We start from the raw sequence: 23,374 nt of genomic DNA, 5'->3' as shown, positions 1-23,374 counted from the left end.
TACTGGAACAATGTATTTCTAGATCTAAACACTTTGCATAAAACTGCGTTACTTTATTGTTTTTTCATTTTCTTCTTGCAAATGTACAAGTTTTGATTTTTTCTTTAATTTGATTTGGTGTTATAATTTTGTTGACGAACACAGACGAACATCAATCAATGTCAAAATTAAAAATCTATTATTGCTGCACAAAACATCCCCCTTTAGAACTTTTTATTTAATGGCCAGAAACGGGAGTAAAAGACTAACCGTGCGAACAAACACTAGAGGCGCCACCGGTCATCAAATGGTATAAAAATTGCGAACATTTAATCATCTAATTTTGACACAAGGGGTCGCGCTTATCTTTTTTAATTTTGATTCAATTTTCATTGTTTTCAAACTCTATTATTAGCTGCATTTTATCAATGTATAAATGTTTTCTTAGTATAAAGTTGCATTATATTAATTTAAATTATATTACATAACAGAATCGTCGAAATAAATAATATTGAATAATTGAACAGTCTTTACAATAAACAAAAACAATATAAAATAGATATAATAAACACTCTCACCAGGAAAAAATGGAACAAATTTTAAAACTGACAAAACTTTCTTCCTTAGTCTTTTCATTCAATAGATATCACACGTCACAAGTACTGAGAGGTCGCCTACACTCTTTAGAGAGCATAGTACTATAGGCAAAACAAGGCGAAATAATTAAAAACAAAAAACATAAGCACGTTGCTTATAAGAAGGAACTTTAAAATTGATCTATAGCAAGTTATTTCCCCACCTTGCAAGATGGCCTGCGCCTCGGGCCGGTTCAGCAGCTCGCGGCTCTGCTGCATCAGCAGGTCCATTTGCTGTTTCTGAAGCTGGGCCTGTTGCAGCTTCATCGACAGGTCGTTGAAGGCGCCCTGTGGAGGACCGTGCAAGGCGCTGAGCAGCTGGTGCTGTTGCTGAGTGACGGCCGCCTGAGCCGCGGCGAAGCGGGCTTCGTCCTGCTGCTGAGAGTGGTTCAGCATCTGTGCAAACAAAGATGGAAAAGTCATATACAGTCTGTATTATTTTTATTTAATTATAATCAGTAATACATACCTCAAGGAGACTCATAGCTTGAGGCTTGTGCATGGGGCCATTTTGGGATACTGGTTGGTTACTAGCTTGCTGCAGCTGGAACAATAAAAGTAATATACAGTGTCGCTGATATGTATGGGAAAGGTCGATTATTAGATAAAATATAGGAGGTACCGCAAAAAGTTCAATATAAAAGTTATAGGCTTTTTAAATGTCTATTAACGAGTAATACATTTTAGTATACAGGGTCGGACATAAAGTCGTGGCACATCAAAATTTACTTTTTATAAATGCAACCCCTTCTATATTATTGCATATTTCAATTCTCCCTTCAATTCTAAGCTAAAATCGAAATACACACAATGTACGTCAAACCAATAATTTCCGAGTTATTGACTTTTGAAAATATTACTTAAACAATTGGCTTTAATTAATTTATATATGTTTGGCTTAATTTAACGATGTCATTCTGCGGAAATTCAGGAGTTTTCAAGTTAGCATTTAGAGATGTATAAAATGAGATTATATCAAGTCTGAAAATATCAAAATTTTCGTATAAAATTTCATAATTCGGAAATGGTTGAATTTAGGTACATTATGTGTATTACGATTATTGCTAAAAATTATAGAAAGAATTAAAATATGCAATAATATGCAGGGAGTTGCATTTAAAAAAAGCGAATTTTGATGTGCCACAACTTTATGACCAACCCTGTATACATAAATTTATTACTAGCTAATAGACATTTAAAAACCTTATAACTTTTGTATTTAACTTTTTGCGGTACCTTGTATATTTTACCCAATAATCGACTGTTCCCATACCTATCAGCGATCCAGTATAATTTGTTTTTGTATCTATCTTTTTTATAGCTGATCTTTTAAATAAACCTTATGGCTCAATTTTATCAATAATTAGTTTATTAACAAAAAAGAAAACCTACCAATTTCTTGAAAGCAACTGTCATCTCCTCGTCTGGCTTTTGATTTTGACCTTTTCCGCGATCAACGTTAGGTCTAATCTTCGCCTCTAGTTCGTCCAAACTGAGTATCTTTCCTCCAATTGCTAAACGAAATATAAATATATTGTATTGGTACATTTTTCTTTCAGCAAAAAAACATTTTTTCGAAACCACTATTTCCATTGTAAATACTTACGTGGAGGAGGTGCCTTCCATCCATCATTAGCAGACTGTTTACCTCTGGACAGCATGTCCATGATGTTGATCGGTTGACCCATGGAAGATTGAGACGATTTGGGGCCCGAAAAGCCCCCTAGAGGGTTGCTTGTGTTGCCGGCTGGAGAAATTGGAGCGAAATACGCGTTGGAATCGTTGGGTGGATGCACGGCGATAGGCACCGAACTAGAGTCGTTGATATCTTTTAGTAAATCCTAAAACAGAGACATCTGTTGATTGAGAAAACTAACTAAAAGAACCTGTAACAAACCTTGATAATATGATTATCTTCTTGAATAGAAGACCTCCTGGACTCGGCCAAATCTCTTGTGGGGCTCTCCTTTTTGAACCAACGACTAAACCTAGATGTCGCTTTATTGCCATCCGTAACGCCATTCTGTAACAAAATCCGATAATAAAAACCACTAACCATGATAAAAACGAATTGTTATTTAACAATTTTTATTTATGAACAACAGTTGGCAAAAGTTGTTACTTACAAAAATAACAGGTATAAAGTAGCAGTGATCGTTTGGAATATGTTACATCGCCGCGCAACATATTTAACAAAATTTTCAACAGTTACTCCAGGCAATATCGACATAAAAATAACAGAGTAATTCTACCAAGCTCGCAACAGTTATTGTAAAAAATATTAGGTATAAAATACTACTCCGTGGACAACGACCGTTTCTGATATGTCGAGATTGGCGGGCACTGTGTTTAACAAAGTTCTCAACAGTTATTGCTTCTAGAAAATAACAGAGTAATTTTAATTTTACGAAGTTCTTATCAGTTGTTTTAAAAAATAACAGGTATAAAATAACAGTCCATCGACAGCAACGGCTTATTATATGATGTCGAGTCCGACACGCAATGAGTTTTACCAAGTTTTTAACAGTTGTTACTTCTAGAAAATAAAAGACATGAAGTAACAGTTCTAAAAAATTACTGTTATAAAATAACAGTCCGTCAACAGCGACTGTTTGTGACTTGATTCCCGCGCAATGTGTCTAACCAAGATTTCAACACTTCTAGAAATTAACAGGTACGAAAATAACAGTGCAATTTGACCTCGTTCTCGACAGTTGCTCTAAAATCGTCGTGCCACTAGTTTTGTCAAGTTGCTTTCAAAAAAATAACAAATATAAAAATAACAGTACGCTTACAATACTTCTTTGCAATGTGGGGTCGTATATTCATTGTAAATGAAACAAGAATTTGGAATATGTAAGGTAAAAATTACAATAAATTTTTCATAATTATGACACTCACCGTCAACAAGCCCGGAATATTTTCACACTTCAGGAACTCTTCAAAATTGAATGTACTCTCAGTCTTAGATGCTTCAGAAGGCTCTTGGGACTTCTCTTCAGATTCTTTTTTCTGTTTCTCGCCATCCGTCGGCTTCTTATCGGCGGTACGTTCATCTGCACTGTTCGACGCTTTAGTATCCTGTTGACTTCGTGCAGATCTAGAAAAATGGAGAAATTAGCTAAAAAATAATACACAATACATGGTAAAAATTGAAAATGTTTTTTTTTCGAACTCGCGGAGGTACAGTACTCATTGTCTGAAGCGTTAGTTTTATAGTATCGCTACAATTGAAGTACTCACCCTTGTTTAGAACCACCCTCATCTTTTTCTTCGTTGATAGGCTGAGCTTCACCCTTTTTCTTAGCCCATTCTTTGGCACGTTTCACGCGACTTGTGGCACTTTTCTTTTTGATTTTTTCCGACTCGTCGAAACCGCGCAGCTCGATGGTGTCGTTTTGAGAAATTGGCCCAGATGAAAACCTGCAAAAATATTTCTTATATACTATATACATTCTTAGCCCTGTTTATAATAGGTTTGTCCCAACACAGAAATTTTTACCGTTCTAGATTATTTATTATAATATTCCCTAGTCTTCTAGATTTAATACCTCTTAAACAACTACCAGTCGTAAAATAAATAATAAATAACAAAAAATAAGCTCAGTAAAAGACTGACAAATCGACAAAATTTTAAATTAAATTCAAATGTGTCAAATGAATCGTCAAACAGAACTGTCAAGGATCCTCACCCTAGGGACCAACCTCCGTTTACCATGCATAAATACATGGATTGCAGTATACTCCTTCCTTAATATTTTTTTTTCAAAGAAATTAAGCCTATATGATTAAAATAAATATTTAAAAAAAATACCATAAACGCACTCACCATTCTGGTTCGTCCTCTTTATTTTCGGAATACTTGCGTCTCTCGCTGTATCTTCCATTCCTTCTAGGCTCTTTATCTCTGTCTCTAAAAAATAAAAATAAGTATAAGTTTACAGTTCTATAAATGAAGTCTTTTATACAGGGTGTTTCAAAAAACATGTGCCATCTCTCGTGGGGAGATTCCTCACGTAAAAATAAGAGTTATTTTTCATATCAACATAGGTCCGATTCTGCTTTGTTTCGTAGCTACAGGGTGTTAAAATCTTACTATTTTTTCGATTTATTATAATTTTCTTCCAAGTACTTTTAGCGTTTCCACTGAAATTTTGAGGCTATAAATGCGACATATTTTAAAGCTAAAAAAAGTGTCGACATATTTACCAGGGACGTGCATATGGGTTATCACTGGAATATTTTTCAAAAAAAAACAGGTGCGCCACTGACATTTTTTATTTTGATATCAAAATTGTGTAGGCCGTTTAATACAAATAAAAAGTTAACTCGTGATATTTCGTCGAATTCTCTCTCTCCGCCTCCTTAATGAGATAAACGCAATTTTATTAGTCACAATTAATAAAATTAAAATTAAAATAAAATTAATCAATTATATATTTTTCATAATTTCTTATTAAATATTATTACTATCAGTTATTATTACTTTTAGTCCAACCTACAGCAATTTCAAATAAGAAAATAATGGTATAAGATAATTACAAAAAACCTAATTTTAAAAATTTTTAACATCCTGTAATTCCAAAACTATGCATTTCCATACCCATGTTTATAGACTTTTTTTCATATTTTTTGATGAGGAATCAATGAGTACCGTAAAATGGGGGGAATAGAAACATAGTGGTGAATAGAAACAAAATTTCTGAAAAAAATCAAATCACGATTAAAAATATTCAAAGTAAAAAGAGTCGACATATCTAATTTTTCTATCATTGGTAATACACAATAAAATGTAAAAACTATATTTTTATCTGTGGCAGCACTGTTTCTGTCAATCAGCTGATCAATAAATGTGAGATCGATTTATCACCTATTTTGTATGGCGCGAAAACTTTATAAATAAAATATTTATTTTTAAACTAATGCATAAGCTGGTACATGTAAGTTGTTATATTATATGTATTGTTAATTATTGTTAAACCTACTTAAATATGTAATAATTTACTGTTTCTAATCACCTTGTTGGAAATAGAATAGATAAAAACCTTAACATCAATGTGTGTTTCTATTCTCCCGAATAGCAGGTGAATAGAACTTGTGTGTTATTTTTATTTAATATTTATATGCATATTTTTCAAAAATCAAATTATATGTATACGCAAAGAACAAACAAAGACCCATGTTTTAAAATATTCAGGAAAATAATACCACATTTTCATTCATCAACCGGTATATCGCTAATGGCCTACGAAACTGTTTCTATTCACCCCATTTTACGGTACTTATTTAAAACTTTCACAAGTTAATGATATTAAAATTTTTTAAAGGTTGCTATTAGACTTGGAACAAGGCAAATTAATAAAATTGCGTTTATCTAATTAAAGAGGCCGAAATAGACAAAATATCAAGAAACAACTTTTAATCAGCATTAAAATGCTTACACTATTTCGCTAACAAGAGTAAAAAAAGTCAGTGGCGTACTTGTTTTTTTTTCAGAAAACTATTCCAGTGATAACCCATATGCACTTCCCTGGTAAATATGTCGACACTTTTTTAGCTTTAAAATATGTCGCATTTATAGTAACTTTTACCCTCAAAATTACATTCGAAACGATAAAGTACTTGGAAGAAAATTATAATAAATCGAAAAAATATTAAAACTTTAACACCCTGTAGCTACGAAACAAAGCAGAATCGGATCTATGTTGATATGAAAAATAAATCTTATTTTTACGTGAGGTATCTTCCCACGAGAGATGGCACATGTTTTTTGAAACACCCTGTATATACTACTATCTACCTGTTGCTCTCCATGTCTCTGCCGAAGGATCTTCTCTCGCCAAACTTATCTTCTCTGTCGTTAGCCCTTGACTGTCCTCGTCCGAAGCTGTATTCGTTGTCACCGCCATCTTTATCTGCCATCTCTCCCCACGAGTCGCGCATTATACGGCCGCTACCGATGCGTCTAGTATTTGACTGAATCTCTCTAACACCTTAATTCAAAAGAGCCCATTAAAGAACCAAACGATTAAAAATTGTTACGCAAAAGTCATATAGAAATCCCATCAAAAATCCCATTTCTTTTTGTAAGTCATCTTTTTTTCTGAAGTAATATATTTTTCAAAACCAATATCAGTAGATAATAATAAATAACTAACAATATAATAATATTTGAACCTTATTTAAACCAAAGCAGGGACAGAGATAGTAGTATTTCGACCGAAAACTAAATACACACATCGGAAAAATCTAGGGATATCATTTTATTAAAGTTAAAAATATATGTTTTGAATAAACAACCACATATTTGCAGGCCGATTCTTTCTACTTCGATTGAAACGAAGTAGTCACATCAGTTATTTCTAAATTTGGGATATTTGCAGAAGTGTTTGTGCATTTTTTGTCAAATGTATAAAAAGCACCTAGCATCAATTGTTCGAATTTAACCTGTACTGGCTACGTTTTTATGATAACTGGCCAGAATTCATTCAATCTCAAATAACTCTGTTTAGTATTAAACGACATTATGGAGCGTAGACATCTTAAAAGAGACGAAATGCTAAGGGCCATGGGCATGCTCGAAGCTGGAATGCGTCAAATCGACGTAGCTAGAGCATTAAATACAACGCAAAGTGTAGTATCGCGATTAAGTGCACGCTACCGTGAAAGTGGTGATGTTGCTGAAAGGCACACAGGACGACATCGCATTACTACCCCTCAGCAAGATCATTTTTTACAATTAAATGCTCGACGCCGACCGACTCTTACAGCACCAGAGCTTAGTTTAATTCTCCAGGAAACACATAATGTAACCGTTAGTCCTGACACTGTTCGCAATAGATTAAGAGAAGTCAACTTAAGAAGCAGACGCCCCTGGAGAGCTCAACCCTTAACGAGAGGAAATCGAGAGGTACGATATTTGTGGGCTCAAGATCATGTTCAGTGGTCGAATGAACAATGGGCCAATGTTCTTTTCACGGATAAGTCACGCTTTGGAATTCATCCGGATTCGAGAAGGCTTAGGGTATGGAGAGAACCGGAAAATCTTATTCGGTTAGATCATGTTCAGGAGGTGCACCGCTATCAAGGTGGAACAGTTATGGTCTGGGGAGGAGTCCAGTTAGGCCGAAAAACCGATCTCGTTTTTCTTGAAAGGTTTCTAACAGGAATCACATATCGTGATTTAATTCTTGAGCCTGTCGTGTTACCATATGCCAATGATTTTGGGAGAAACTTCATTCTCATGCATGACAATGTACGGCCTCATACAGCCAGAGTGGTAAGTGAGTTTATCAATGCTCATCAATTAAACATCTTACCCTGACCGGCACAATCTCCTGACCTCAACTCCATCGAGCACGTATGGGACGCGGTCCAAAGAAGAATTTTGAGAATGGGTATGCCTCGTGAAACTCGTAGAGATCTGGTTCGGGCCGTGAATGCAGCGTGGCAGGCTGTACCTCAAGAAGAGATCGACAACCTGATCAGGAGCATGGAGAGATGATGTAGGGCTGTAATGAACAGTAGAGGAGGCCATACCCTTTATTAAATAAAAATGGTTTTATCTTTTTTTTTAATTCACAGTTTAGAATAAAAAAAAATGTGTGTATTTTTTGAGTTCAATAAAAATCAAGGTAAATTTGAAAAATTCAGTAAATTTCGCATTTTTATTTCCAATACGTCATGTAAACTATTTGTTTATTTTAATTTTATTATATCAGAAATGCAAATAATAAAATTACTGACGATGGCTGGATAAAATTGTAATATCCCTAGACTTTTCCGGTGTGTGTGCTATGAACCAATGGGCACCTACCCCAGCATCCTTCAGGCAGAAATCTACACTATCGAAAAATGCATACACCTTATCTTAGATAGAAACTATAAGAAACAAGAAATAGCCATCTTATCCGATAGTCAAGCAGTATTAAAATCGATCAGCTCAGTATCCATCAATTCGAAGTTGGCCAAAGAATGCATAGAGAAGTTGAACAATTTATATGCAAAGATAATTAAGTCTTCCTACACTGGGTGCCAGTCCATCAAAGGATAAAAAGCAATGAAAAACAAACGATGTAGCTAGAAAAGGAGTGAACACTCCACTAACTGCTTTCCAAGCGGAAACCAATTTAAGGCGGAACTCAAGAACCTGGAAGACATTGGAATGGATATTCCAACGAAGAGAACGTTATACCCTCGTAAAACCGTCTTAGATACTGGTTTTTGTCAAAGCCCTGGGACTGAATGATGAGTTATAGTTCAAGAGAGGGCGACACAATAAATCTATAAGGTCGCAGTGATTAAAATCTACATCTACGTCGTTTGAAAAAATCACGTCATAAGCACTTACCCATAATGTGCGAGGGTTCCGGTTTACCTCCAAGGGGGCTGTGGGGCCTTGCGGGGCGCACAGGCTCCTTATTGGCCGGTACAAAACAGCCCGAGTTGAAACTTCTTCGTTGGGGACTCAAGACAATTCCGTCACTCTCTTTGCGAATTCTCTCTCGGGGATCCCCAGGACGTCTCTAAAAATTGAAGCCAAATTTATACAAAAACTTAAAGATAGCAGCAAATAAGTTCTTAGAAAATAAACATTTTTAAGAAAAAGTACTGCAATAGAAATAATATAATTTTTCTTAAGGTTCACTTGGTTTTATGTAGTTCAAAGAAAAGCACTTGTATAATTTTGAAAATTCTTTGTTTAATGCTTTTTGATATATCATTTAAATCCATTTTTGACGTGTTTTAGTTTATTTTTATATGACCTGGTAAAATTACAAAGCACAGTCAAAGGAAGAATTAAATTATACATGAACTTACTCTGGCTTGGTCTCCATTATCGCTACTCTTGGTACTAGTTTCGGGAGTGTCAGATTTTTTTCTCTCCAAATTCCATTTTTCGGGGTCTAGAATGGACGACGATCTAAAAAATATTAAAAAATACGATTATAAATAAACGTAGAATCTGTCCAACCAGTCAGGGACAATTTTGGCAGACGATCAAAGATTTTAAGGTTATGGGAGCCCAAAAGTACCAAAACCCATACCCGTAGTGAAAATCAGACTGTCTACAGGAATAATAGACAGGCGAGCAAGGCCTTCATTCGAAAACCTAATGATAAAACCACAAAGGAACTGCTAATGCTCAGCGGGGATAAAGTGCGGAGTACAAGAGGTCTTTTGACAGGACATAAGGAAGTATTTGCTGTAGAGTTTATGGTAAAGGTCAGCACAGTACATAATATTTTATAGCGAGGCTCTGGATCGCAAGCGATTTGGAAAAACTAGACTCGAACAAAAAGAACTATCACAGATTAGGTATCCTATAAGAATACAGATAAAAATCTTGTCCCTAATTCGTGGTATATTGGTAATTGCTTTTTATGGCGATGAGCAGACGAGTAAATTTTCTTGTGCGCAAAAATAAACTCCCGTTTAAACAGCGTAATAACTGGGCCGGTCACAAGACCGGTCAGGCGCTGTACACAATTTGAGGCCACAAGTGGCCGTGCATATGCGCAAACTAGTAACCTAACTAGTGCGCAACTCCGAAAATTGAAACCACGAAAAACAATGCTTTTGATGATGTACTGTACTGGTGTACTTCACTGGAGAAAAAAACTAACTAACAATAATAAATCAAAAATATAAATATTGGGCGCCAGGCATGAACAGAGAAAGAAAACACAGTTGTCTATTACTTAAAATTAATGACTATATTTATTCATGATGGTCTTTAATTAAATTTTTAAATATGTTCCATGAAAAAGACTATGGAAAAATACAATATAGATAAAGCTACTGGAAATATAAAAAATATAGCATTACTTTAATTAATTTGTTATATTTTATACGATATTATATCCGAGATGTTGTAAGCCGTATATTCTAGAACCTATTTCCGGTAATTCATCCTTAAAATCACGCAATAGATATAGTATACAGAAAGTAATACTATTACAAGATATGTTCGTAAGGAAATCTAAGATCTAAATCATATTTTAAATACTAACTGACTAACTGACATAAAAAGGTTAACCACTAGACGTAAAGTCTGTACGATATTATTCAAGACTGAAAATGTTGTAAATGTAAATATAAAACCAGAACTTAAAATTAAACTTAGCTGATTGTTCTTGAGGCAATCCTGCTTCAAAGAGTAACAGCGTGAGGTGGGACTTGTATCTCTGCACTCCCTCTCAGCTTCACCGTTGGCCAATACAAGGAAAGGGGCCAGAATGAGGACACCATGAACCAATATAGCCGTAACTATCGACTAGGCTTAAAAACAGGAGCAAAGCAGCATGGGGCTTACGCTACATCCACACTGAGGCAATCCAAACATAGGATAAACTCATGGTACAAAGAAAACAAGGTATGATCGATAGCGACTCCAATTTCGTTAAGTTTGCGCATACCACCTGTGACGTCATACGCCATACAGAAAAATATCCATATTGTTCAATTGCCACTAATAAAAAACAGACCTAAAATAGGGAAGAATCAGGACATAACCCCAAAAGTTATGTCAAATTATCGAGCTTGACATTTGAAAAATTATTTTCGCGTTTATTGTGTCATCTGTTTGACAATTTGAAATTGGCGCGCGGAGCTTGCCGACCAATGGTGTCGTTTATCACCTGTGACGTAGTAACCAACCTGCGCAATATCATACCTTGTATTCTTTGTATCATGGGATAAACTATTCGTACATGTAACAACATCCATCCATAGGACACCTGTCCATAGGACTCTCGAAATACCTCCGAGGGCTCAGTAATAAACAAAGAAACTGTCCTTTCTTCCATTTAACATTCTGGAGGACAAAAGAAAACCAACGTGCCAACAAACACCAAATACGAGTTGAGTTGAGCCAATCCAAAACTCTACCCTGTAGCTACGAAATACCAGCCGATTCAGATTATGCAGCAAGATTCAAAATAATTACCATTTCTAAAAGCCGGGTTGCTGATGGCGACAGAGCGGCAAAACCAAAAGTGAGGTTATCTCGAGAGCGAAACCTTGAAAATAAATGCCCACAGAAGCATCACTGGGTTGTCGACTTGAGAACATTAGAACTACGCCAAGCGTGTCAAATAAATTATCAGGCCTGAACGATACGGATTCTGGTGACAATACGCCAGACATCATATATCATATATAAAAGATATGTAACGAACTAAAAACGTTACAAGGTTCAGTCTCTAAGTTATTAGATACTTGAAAACCGTAGTTACTACTGGAAAAACACACCAAACCAAAAAGAATAAAAGAAAAACCTTGCGATCAAATATGAAGCTTCTCAAGTTAAACAGCAACGAATATACATATTTAATTTAACTGAATTTTAAGATGTTACCTGGTACCAAAAATATACTTACACTCCCGCCGGGTTTAGGAAAGCCGGTTTTTCCTTGGAAGCTGGATTCTCTCCGATCTCCAACAGCTTCTCCCTGCTGTATTGGATCCTGGGCTTGATCTCTTTCTCGCGAACCACCAGTATAGCAGGATCAATGTCGCCCATGCTCATGTTTTGGAGTTGTTCGTCTCCTGCAATAATAACGACGCCTTAAAAATTGAGTCTAGTAAACTCCATATAGAATTTCTCTTTGAAATATACCTCCGGAATATAATAAATAATACCGATATTTTTATATACTAATGTGAAATAGTTTTATCACACCTCCCTAATACTCATTTTATAACAACAGATTTTCTAACAATAGTACAAAAATAAGTTAAAATAGTATATTACACAGAACTCTTTCTCGTTTTAACTCGGAAGTTACGTTCCTTGGAAACACAGCGTATAAGAACACTTTTATTATAAAAACTATACAGGGTGAACCTTAAATAAGTGCAAATATTTTTAGGGAGGATATATTTCGATCCCAGAAACACGTCTGAGTTGTTTTCATAAAAACAATAGAAAATTGTTAAACTTTCAGTTAAAAACATAATAGCTTAATAATAAGGCAACATACTGAGTAGTAGCAACAGTAGTAGATTAAATTTAGAGGAAGAAAAAACAATGATTTTCAAAATTTAGGCAAAAATATATATTTTTTAAAATTTTAAAGTTAAATAACTCGGATTTTTTGGAACAAAAAAAGAAAATATATTTTATCGAGATCTACCCTTAGGATCTACCATGAAAATATTTGCACTTATTTATGACTTAAGTACCCTGTATATTAATGAAGAATTTTTCCACAAGTATGTATGTGAATATTATACATATAGGCCTTGTAATAGGTTACTGGGTCTAAAATCAAATCTAAATAAAGATACATTGTTTATTTACTCCTTGCGTTTGGTATTAAAATGATAAAAATATCTCAGACTTGACATTTAACAATTGTATATAAATATTTTTTATCAAAAGTTTTGCCAATAACAATGGCAAATATTTATAGTGTTATCTAAAACCGAATTTGAATGATTAGACTTAGTCCACATAATTTTTAACTATCTAATAAAATATGTATCGCAAAACTAATAAAAAAGCATTAACTCGAGGGGTAAACCGCTAGTGTATTTTGATTTTGATGTACAAGATATTGGCATTACTTGGTATTATTCGTGGTATAAGTGGCATTAGTTGGCATTATTTTTGGTAATACTTTTAGTATTAGTGTAAAGAAATTCGTCAGCGGTTTACCCCTCGCATTAGCTTAAACATACAATATACAGGGCATCGAAATCATTCTACAGTATTTTATCTTTCTCATTTATATGGTATATGTTTGTCATGACAAATTACATTCTGATATGAAACCAAAACTGATTATCAATTATTTCAATAAAGACAAGATGTGAGTTCTATTTATACCAATAAAAAATACAACGTCTAGTTTTAATTTACCCTGTATATTCCATGAAATATCGCTCCTCCTCGAGCTCCTCTAAAAAAACTTGCGGTTAAAAATATCACTTATTACGAACTGTAAAGAAACTTACAAAAAATGTTTTATTATAGCACATGGTCTTAAACTATAGCGGATTCTGTCCAGCGGAACATTAAAAGACAAACTGTCCAAATCGCTCCTTCTCTCATTGGACAGACTTCATATTATGTCCAGCTAAAGAATATATGAGAGTGACAGTTGTCTGGCATGGTAATTCAAAAATATGCTGTTTTTTGTATTTTTTTATATCTTCTGGCAAAATAGGTGTCCCATTTCCGTGTGTTTTATGGGGTTTCTCGTTTATGAGTAGATGAGACAAAAGATGATAGAGGATACTGTCAAGGTCAAGGGCTAAAATGTATTACTGGTTGCCTGCACAACCGCAACGTATCCGCCAGAAATTAAAAGACTTTTTCAGGCGCCATCTTTTAGTCAAGTCGAGAAGTAAGGGAATCAGACAATAGAATTGTCTGGTATGAAGAAGTACGCTTTCCGAGAATTGGGGAAATTTCGAGAAGCAGTCAATAGAGTATATAAGCCGGAGCCATCGACAACTGAGACAGTTTTTGAAATTTGAATATACCGCGTGGAAATTGAAAATCGGACAATTTGGTGAAGGAATCTTATAAATAGTTAGTTTGTTGTGTGTTATAAGTTAGTAATTGTGTATAAAGTGAGAAAATAAATTCGTTAAGTATTTTATCGTGAGTTTAAATTAGTGGACCCACGGAATCCGTAACAATTGGTGTCGGAAGTGCGATTCAAGAGGATTTTAAGAAGAAATTAAGTGGATTGGACGATTTTTACACCGAATTTGGGAACTTTTATGGTTGGTACGAGACAGCAAGCGAAGAAAATGGAGGAAGTAAGCAAATTATTGGGCGATTTTATGGAGAATATGAGAAGAGAAAAGGCAGAAGAACAAGAGAGGCTGAGAAAAGAAAAAGCAGAAGAGCAAGAAAGACTCCGTAAAGAACGAGAAGAAGAGCGAGCCCGACTAGAAAAAGAGAAAGCAGAAGAACAAGACCGCTTACTGAAAATTCTAGAAAATCAAGAAATTAAACAGGACCGGCTTGAGAACATTTTCGAAGATTTGAAAATTCAACGACAACAAGACAAACAAGAAGAACAGGACCGGCTTGAGAGAATTTTTGAAGATTTAAAAATTCAACGACAACAAGATAAACAAGAAGAACAGGACCGACTTGAGAAAATATTAGGTAATTTAGAAATTCGTTTGGAGGAGCGACGTCATAGAGAAAGACAAGAAGATCAAAATCGTCTTAAAAAGAACTTCGAAGATCTGGAAAAAAGACAAGAAATACACCTTCAAGAAGCCGTAGAAGATCTGGAGGAGCGACTTCAACAGAAAATGGAAAAATTAGAGAAGGACCTACAGAAGACCAAGGCACAAGCAAGGACACCTGGCGTTCCTGGAACTGCAAACCTCAAGGCCCCGACCTACGATGGACAAACGACCTGGACAATGTACCACCGTCAGTTTGAAGCAGCCGCCGCTGCCAACGGATGGACTGACCAGGAGAAAGCAGCGGCACTTGTCATCGCGCTGCGTGGCCCTGCCCTGGAACTGTTGCAAACTATTCCTGCAGCCCAACAGCAGGAATACCAAACTTTGGTCGCTGCACTAGACAGAAGATATGGCGACCAACATCGACGCCAACTTTACCAGGCACAGATCAAGACACGCCTGCAGAGGTCCGGAGAGAGTCTGCAGGAATTCGAAGCAGACTTACGTCGCCTGGTACACCTAGCGTATCCAGAAGCACCGGAAGGATTTAGGGAGGAACTCGCTGCTCAGTGCTTTATCAGCGGATTGAGGGACAACGAATTGCAGAGGGCGCTGCAAATATCCCAATTTTCTACCAGCAGCGAAGTACTCGTCAGGGCGCTGGAAATAGAAGCTGCATTTAGCGCCATTCCTAAACAGAAGATAGGCTCGGTAACGGTTGAGGAACAGCCAAAGAGTTCTCACATACGTTTGGAGGAGATGTTTAATAAACTATGTGAATTACTAGTGAACAAGAGAGTCAACAACACCCAGACAGAGAACCAAAGAAGATTCCAGGATATGAGGTGCTATGGATGCGGCAGGAATGGCCACATCAAACGAGATTGTCGCATCCAAATGCGATTCCATTCACCATCCAGAGAACATCGGCACATCGGAAGATCCCAGGATATAAGTTGCTATAGATGTGGCAGGAATGGCCACATCAAACGGGATTGTCGCATCCAAATGCGATTCCATTCACCATCCAGAGAACATCGGCACATCGGAAGATCCCAGGACATAAGTTGCTATAGATGTGGCAGGAATGGCCACATCAAACGGGATTGCCGCGTCCAAATGCGATTCCGTTTACCATCGAGAGAACATAGGCACCAGGAAATCAACACTAATGAGCGAGTATTGGCTGAAGAAAACAGAGCCCCTAGGATGTTTTCCGTTAGGAGTCTAGGAAAAACCGCTGACAGTTTGGTGATCAACGGGAAGGTCAATGGTAGAAGAATTCGAATGACTGTGGACACAGGCGCTATGGTATCGTTGGTGCGGACTAACTCGGTGCAAGGATTGAAGATGATGCCTCTTAGAAGAAGAGTGTATTTACGTACAGTTACGGGGAAATGGCCGTTGTACGGGGAGAGGCTTTCATAGAACTGGAGTTAGGGAATTTGAAGTTTCGGCATAGCGTTTTAGTGGCAGACATTGAAGATGATTTTATCATGGGTATGGATGTGATCAGTCAACATGGTTTTTCGTTCGATCACCATAGAAACATCCTGAAAATCGGAAATGAGGAATTTTCTGTATCTAAAGAGAAGAGACCAGGAAATATGGAAGAAAGATCATCGAAAATTGTGATGATACCTGGTGATACCAAGAAGACTGTGTTCGGGAAACTAGAGAAAACCGCTGGGTGCCGTGTAGGACGGGTACAAATTATCGACAACGACCTAGATCGACGACGAGCTACCTTGGACAAGAAAATGAAACATCGCGAAAGCACTATCAGAATAAGGAATTTTAAGCTTAGAACTGACGAACCATGGACGACGATACAATTGAGGAAAGATCAAATGGAAGATCCAGACATCGGAGCAATACTACGGCTCAAGGAAGGTAACGGCGAGAGACCACCGTGGCAGGATATTGCGGACAGAGGGCTCGTTTTCAAAGCTCTCTGGGCTCAGTGGAATTCACTGGTGATTGAGAATGGATTGTTAAAGCGCACGTGGGAAAGTGCGGATGGCAGGACAGTAACAACTCAGTTACTGGTACCAAGGAAGAAAGTTACCCAGGTATTGGAAGAAATTCACGGTGGTAGAACTGGAGCCCATCTTGGAGTAAACAAGACCTTGAGCAAGCTGAGAGATCGTTTTACTGGGTGGATTATTGTGAAGATGTTAAGAAATGGTGTCAACGTTGTAAGATTTGCGCAGCTAGACAAGGACCAAGTACTCGATCTGGAGGAAAAATGGAACAAGATAACGTTGGACTGTCGTTCGAAAGAATCGTTAGGAAGGAAAGATTATTGGGAATTCATAAGGCCGTGAGAAGTAAGATTACGCTAGCCAGTGACCGGATGAAAGCTCGTTACGACCTCAGAGCTAATTCTACGGGATTTCGACAGGACGATAGGGTATGGTTGTATAACCCACAGCGCAGGAAAGGGAGGTCCCCAAAGTTAACTCCAGCATGGGAAGGTCCTTATACAGTCATCAAGAGGATAAATGATGTTGTGTACCGGATTCAACGCAGCCCTAGAAGTAAGATGAAAGTAGTTCATCTGGATCGATTGAAGAGATATCAGACAGGAAACCTTGATCGGGACGATCAAATTTGAGAAGGGGGCAATGTCAAGGTCAAGGGCTAAAATGTATTACTGGTTGCCTGCACAACCGCAACGTATCCGCCAGAAATTAAAAGACTTTTTCAGGCGCCATCTTTTAGTCAAGTCGAGAAGTAAGGGAATCAGACAATAGAATTGTCTGGTATGAAGAAGTACGCTTTCCGAGAATTGGGGAAATTTCGAGAAGCAGTCAATAGAGTATATAAGCCGGAGCCATCGACAACTGAGACAGTTTTTTGAAATTTGAATATACCGCGTGGAAATTGAAAATCGGACAATTTGGTGAAGGAATCTTATAAATAGTTAGTTTGTTGTGTGTTATAAGTTAGTAATTGTGTATAAAGTGAGAAAATAAATTCGTTAAGTATTTTATCGTGAGTTTAAATTAGTGGACCCACGGAATCCGTAACAATACAATGTTGAGAATACGATTTGGACATCTTTTAACCAACCATGAAAATATACGAAAAACATTAGACGATCAAATCTATTTTTTCAAAGCTCCCTGATTAAAAATTGACAGTTTTAAAACAATTTCCGATGCACGTGATAAACTTTGAGTGACAATAACAAAATGTGAAAACTGTCATATCTATGTGGCGGTTTCATCTCTCCAAAAAAATCCTGTATGGGTATTTCGCCACTGCACTGCAAGAAAAATCTACAAAATAAAATAGTTATTTTTTGTAAACACTTCTGGCGTTAAACCTAAACGGACACTGCTTGTCAGAAGTTATGTTTACAGTAATAAAAATTTGTCTAACAAAGAAAAAATGACGGAAAGTTTATCTCTTTCCGTCGTCGGAAGCAAAAAAATAGAAAGAATAAAGAAAAAACTATTTAAAATATTTAAATTCAACTATTAGAGAACACTTTACTTTTTTTTAAAACAGATACGTCTACAAGAAACCGTTGAAGTTTTGTTAAAAATAAAAAAAAATATGTTTATCTCTTTCCGACGACGGAAAGAGATAAACTTTCTAAAACATTAAGCATTTTTTTCTTTGTTGGGCAAATTTTTATTACTGTAAACATAACTTCTGACAAGCAGTGTCCGTTTAGGTTTAACGCCAGAAGTGTTTACAAAAAATAACTATTTTATTTTGTAGATTTTTCTTGCAGTGCAATGGCGAAATGCCCATAAAGGATTTTTTGGAGAAACAAAATATGATATTATACAAAATAAAAAACTGACATTATGATAATTGTCAAATAATAAATGACAACGTTGCTGAACACGGCGCAATGTGACCAACATAGCGGTAATAAAATTCGGTTTAAACTAATTTTTGCAGCTTTAATCTAAATAAAATATCTGTTACAATCATCTACATATATAAAATGCTAATGTTTATCTGTATCGTCTCTACTGAAGTAACGACTTGCTCTAGAAAGTTGTTTTTTTTTACTAAAAGATAGCTAATTGGCTCTTCTAAAAACTGTTGTCGCCGGATTTTTATTTTTCATTTAATTAAACAAAAAATAAAAAGTATTTTTTCCTGATGTCGTGGCGGATGCGCCAGGCCTTCAACTAGTTTGATCATAAAGTAAAATGTAGAACTACTCGGTATCTTAAATTGTAAAACAAATTTAAACATTTTTTCCAAAATTTCATTTAGTCTGGTTTATAGGCGTTAGTGTGAATTTCGATATGATTGATAACGTGCATCGGAAAATGTTTTGGTTTACCGCAGATTGAAATTTAAAATGCTATTGTTTTTTAATTGAAAATGTCAAAAGTTGGCATATGATATGTCATTCTATATAGAACGTCATTTGCTATCATATAAAGTAAAAAAAATACAGGGGGTGTCATTAAGAAATCAAAAGATGTAGTCATTTCAGAAACAGGAAGTGACCGAAACTAATTAAATACGCCCCCGATCAATCCCGATTTATGTTATATACCTAGGTACCAAATTTTGTTTTATTTTCTGAAAAAATAAAAAGTTATAGGGGTGAGCGACTTTTGGAAAACACCCGGTATATTAGAAGTAGTAAAGAAATTTCTACTTTTCCAATAATTACCTACTTAGGTATACATACATATTATATGGAATATGGAGTTGTCAGAATTAAAATAGATCACACAGAAATCCAATTCCCTACCATTTTAAGATAGTCTTTATACGTTTACAGAATATAGTTTTTTTCCAGTAGAGAAATTAATCAAGTCACACTTCTTGCATTAAGCAGCTATAGCCTGTCTATCCAACTTGTTTTATTTTAATTAAGTAACATTAAAAAACTTTAACTCTCATTTTCCCCATAATTACTTTTTGGACTTGATTCAGTTCACTTCTGAACCCCTCATATATGATTTTTTTAGGAACATGTCTCTCACTTACTCCAAGACACATGTTTCACCCTGGGCTTCTGCTGCCGTCTCTTGAAACTCGAAAAAATGACCGCCACGTTGTTATTATTCAGTATGTGCTGGTCGTTGTTGTAAGTGGCGGAAGCCACATGGGCCTTTCTCTGGCTTCTGACCCTAACCATTGCGGATCTGCTCAGAAAAACCACCGAAAGAAGGAAACCCGCAAACAAGACCGCGCACAACAACCAATATAGTGCTATTTTGAATTAATTTTAACGATTTGGGATTTAGAAAATACGAAAATTATTTTTTTATTTGCTCTGAAGGGCTCCGGTTTTTTTCACGTCTAATTAATGAAAAATTTTAACACCGCCCGCGGCACGTCTTATGATAATAATTAATTAATATAGAGTAAATCGTGAACGAGACACAAAATTATACTATATATTTATATTTAAAATTCAAATATAATGGACAAATATATAAGATGTATAAAACACTGGTCAAAGAACACACAAAACTACATCGAATATCGGATCGGAATGGAACAGAAAACGATTAGGAAAAAAAAATCCGGAATTTGGCAAAAAAATCTTGTTTTTTTTCGTTCGATACTAAACCGTTTTTGCATGTTTATACGAAGAGAACTTAGATTTATAGAGAGCGTCCCAAAAATATTATACCAGATTTTCCAGAAATGTTCTTTACAGAGTAATCCAGTGTTTCTAGTGTTGTAAATGGAAATATTGGAAATTTCCAAACGTGTCTCGGAAATATTGGGAATATTGAAAATATTTTTAAAAATACTTAAATCTTGTCATTAACGATTCAAACCCGATGTTTATTAATATATCTTTCATATTTTGTAACCCTATAAACATTAAACTTACTATAGAACAGTTTTACAAACATATAATATGGTGAATATAATATCGAGTTTGAGGATTCACCAACTTATTTACAACCTCGCATTTCTACCGGGAAGTCCCGAGCTCGTAAGTCGTAGCGTAGTAAAAACTCGCTGGTCTTCAATTTTGACCAATTTAAAAAGTGTATACAATACTAGGCTCAGTTTACAAGGAGTTGCAGTTAGTCAAGAAGCAACACAAATGATTGATAAAAATGTTAAGCAGTGGATATTAGATGACGAAGTATTTTGGGCCCAAATTTCCAACGTAATTAACATTTTTGAACCTATTGGCAAATGGTTAAAAATTGTAGAAGGAGATTATTGCACTATTCATTTTGCTGTAAAAGCATTTTGTGATATTAGAAGGGTAATTCAGAATAATCTTGCATTGTCCTCACTTGACGACAAAGACAAATCCGAATTGTTGGAGTTTGTTGACAAAAGAGAAAAATTTGCTATTAAACCCATTCATTATGCTGCAGAATTACTAAACCCAAAATCACAACTTTCTTCTGGTTCTGAACTTGATGAAACTCAAATTCTTTCTGCCATAGAATGCTTAATATATCAAAAAATAAACTCAATATAAAGGAGCAAGAAATAATAGATGAAATAGCAGATTACCGTTGTAGAAGTGGCAAGTTATTTGGAAATAACTTCATATAGAAAAGTGGTTTTGATAACCCAGTCTCCTGGTGGAAAGGACTGTGTTCTTCATCTTCATTATCACGAATCACAAATCAAGTAGCTTCACGAATGTTGATGATGCCAGCATCTTCGGCTGCCACGGAACGCAGTTTTAGCGTTTATAGGCATATTCATTCAAAAAAGAGAAACAGGCTTACTAATGATAGAGCCGCTAAGCTACTCTATGTATCCCACAATGAAAACTTGCTGAAGAAAATAGGAAACGGCAATAGATCAATTTTTATTTCCGATACTATTGAAGATTTTGAGGAAGTAGACTGGCAAGAAGATGTTATTGAGTGTGATGCTGATGACAGCGATAAAGATATGCCTCTTGCTCGACTAGTGTGTCAAAAATATTTTTTTTTGTACAAATTTAATCTTAATTTATTTTTTAAATTGAAGAATAACTCTTTATTTGTGTTTATGTAAGCATTTTGTGTTTTGCGATGTTTTGTTATGATTTTTATAAATAAATATTTCAGTTTTTCTTATTTTTTTAAATATTTCATATATTTCCAATATTTCCATATATTTCCAATGTTTCAGGAAATATTTCCGGAAATATATCCGGAAATATTTCCGAAAATATATTTCTGGAAATTTTACATCACTAAGTGTTTCCAAAAAGTTAATTATTAAGGTATTCATTCCAATCATATTTTAGAAGTTTCATCCACAGCATATTTTAGAAGTAGTACTTTCATAGGAATACAGGATGACTGAAATATATGTATATTTATAATTCCTGGATCCCGGGGTTATAAATTTTAACCGATCCCGAAAATTGGAAAGCCTAATTTTGATCAGCATCAATTTGCTCAACTTTGTCACTATATTTAACCCACCTCGTATATCTTTCTAGTTGCCCAGATCCCCATAATGAAGCTCGAATTTGGAACATCCTGTACATTCAGAGCTCCCCCAAAGTTAAATATAATAATGTAATTATTTTATAAAAAAATAGAAATACGCCATTGTGAGAGCCAATTAGTAAAATTCAAAAAATTAACGTATCCTTTTTAATAAGTTTGAGAAGTAATAAATGGAGAAATGAAAAAATAAAAACAATCCAAACGAATTTCATAATTAATTGGTTTACTACTGTAACATACCGGGTGCGTCTCAAAAGTGACTCCCCAAATCTCGATTTTTTATCTGAAGCCACTTTTGAGACGCACATGGTATACTTTATACTTACTAGTCAAAAGTAGATGCATTATTTTTCTTGATTTGCGACGCTGCCATAAGTAACTATTTTAGTAGCCCCTCTTTGTAATATTCACAATAATCTCACTATAATTCAACTCCTAACACAATGCCTTGCCAGATTTATATACTTTGTGCATAAAAACAATTATACAATAAGTAAGAAATAATATAAGATAACACAAAAGAGCACAACTTGCGTTTTCAAATTCGGATTAAAATTCAAGAGTATCAAAGGAGCAGTCAAACAAAACTGACAAGAATCATGTTTCAGTAACGTCACTTCGGGCTAAATGTAAATATCCCGAATTTATATAGCTTTTAATTTTTCTATGGATTTGACCAATAAGGCCAGGAATAAGGCTCTATAAGAGAAAAATATTTTATAGACTCCTTACCAAAAAAAAAATTATACCTCAAGACCGTTTACTAAAGGACCTTTAGAAAAGCGTACAATCTAAATTTTACAGCATAGAATAGGTACATAGAGGGGCTATAAAAACGCAATAAACCATAGATCTAATAAATAAATAAATAACTAAATATCCTAGGTACGATTATTATGATAATGGTAATTATTATTATTGTATAGAATGGCATAAATAAGTTAATTTTCTTTATATGAAATACACACGATAACTGTATTCAGAAGACGTCATAGACATAACTTTCATTATCAATTATTTGCAGTTATCAACTTTGTCTATAACGCTGGATGCTAGATAGAACAAAACACCTCTGAAAACAAGAACAATATAAAGCGACACCAATTAAACTTTTAGTTACGTAGTCGAGGACGCGACTTTTAAATTCATTGTTGCCAACCCTGGACATATTCGGCGCCTGGCCTAACTGGA

The 23,374-nt window shown here is 35.3% G+C and overlaps 1 protein-coding gene across 3 annotated transcripts in view; it reads right to left on the bottom strand.

The window, feature by feature from the left end:
* The window catches only part of LOC115881732 (eukaryotic translation initiation factor 4E transporter-like), a 47,514-nt gene that overhangs the window by 20,541 nt on the left and 3,599 nt on the right, over positions 1-23,374 (bottom strand). For 2 of the 3 annotated variants that reach the window (XM_030899349.1, XM_030899351.1), the window contains exons 1-13: positions 19,743-20,243; positions 11,996-12,164; positions 9,435-9,537; positions 8,965-9,139; positions 6,415-6,607; positions 4,444-4,527; positions 3,858-4,037; positions 3,516-3,714; positions 2,512-2,637; positions 2,221-2,455; positions 2,007-2,128; positions 1,084-1,158; positions 779-1,010 (exon numbers count right to left, since the gene is read on the bottom strand). In XM_030899349.1, coding sequence (XP_030755209.1) covers positions 779-1,010; positions 1,084-1,158; positions 2,007-2,128; positions 2,221-2,455; positions 2,512-2,637; positions 3,516-3,714; positions 3,858-4,037; positions 4,444-4,527; positions 6,415-6,607; positions 8,965-9,139; positions 9,435-9,537; positions 11,996-12,164; positions 19,743-19,893 — 2,044 coding nt within the window. In that variant the 5' untranslated portion in view covers positions 19,894-20,243. Of the gene's footprint in view, positions 1-778; positions 1,011-1,083; positions 1,159-2,006; positions 2,129-2,220; positions 2,456-2,511; positions 2,638-3,515; positions 3,715-3,857; positions 4,038-4,443; positions 4,528-6,414; positions 6,608-8,964; positions 9,140-9,434; positions 9,538-11,995; positions 12,165-19,742; positions 20,244-23,374 lie in introns of those variants that run through there. The other variant, XM_030899350.1, reaches the window with a different exon arrangement.

The sequence above is a fragment of the Sitophilus oryzae genome, unplaced genomic scaffold, assembly GCF_002938485.1.
Source record: "Sitophilus oryzae breed Bouriz unplaced genomic scaffold, Soryzae_2.0 scaffold_172_pilon_pilon, whole genome shotgun sequence".
Taxonomy (NCBI): Eukaryota; Metazoa; Arthropoda; class Insecta; order Coleoptera; family Curculionidae; genus Sitophilus; species Sitophilus oryzae.
This window is presented reverse-complemented; position numbering and strand designations above follow the sequence as displayed.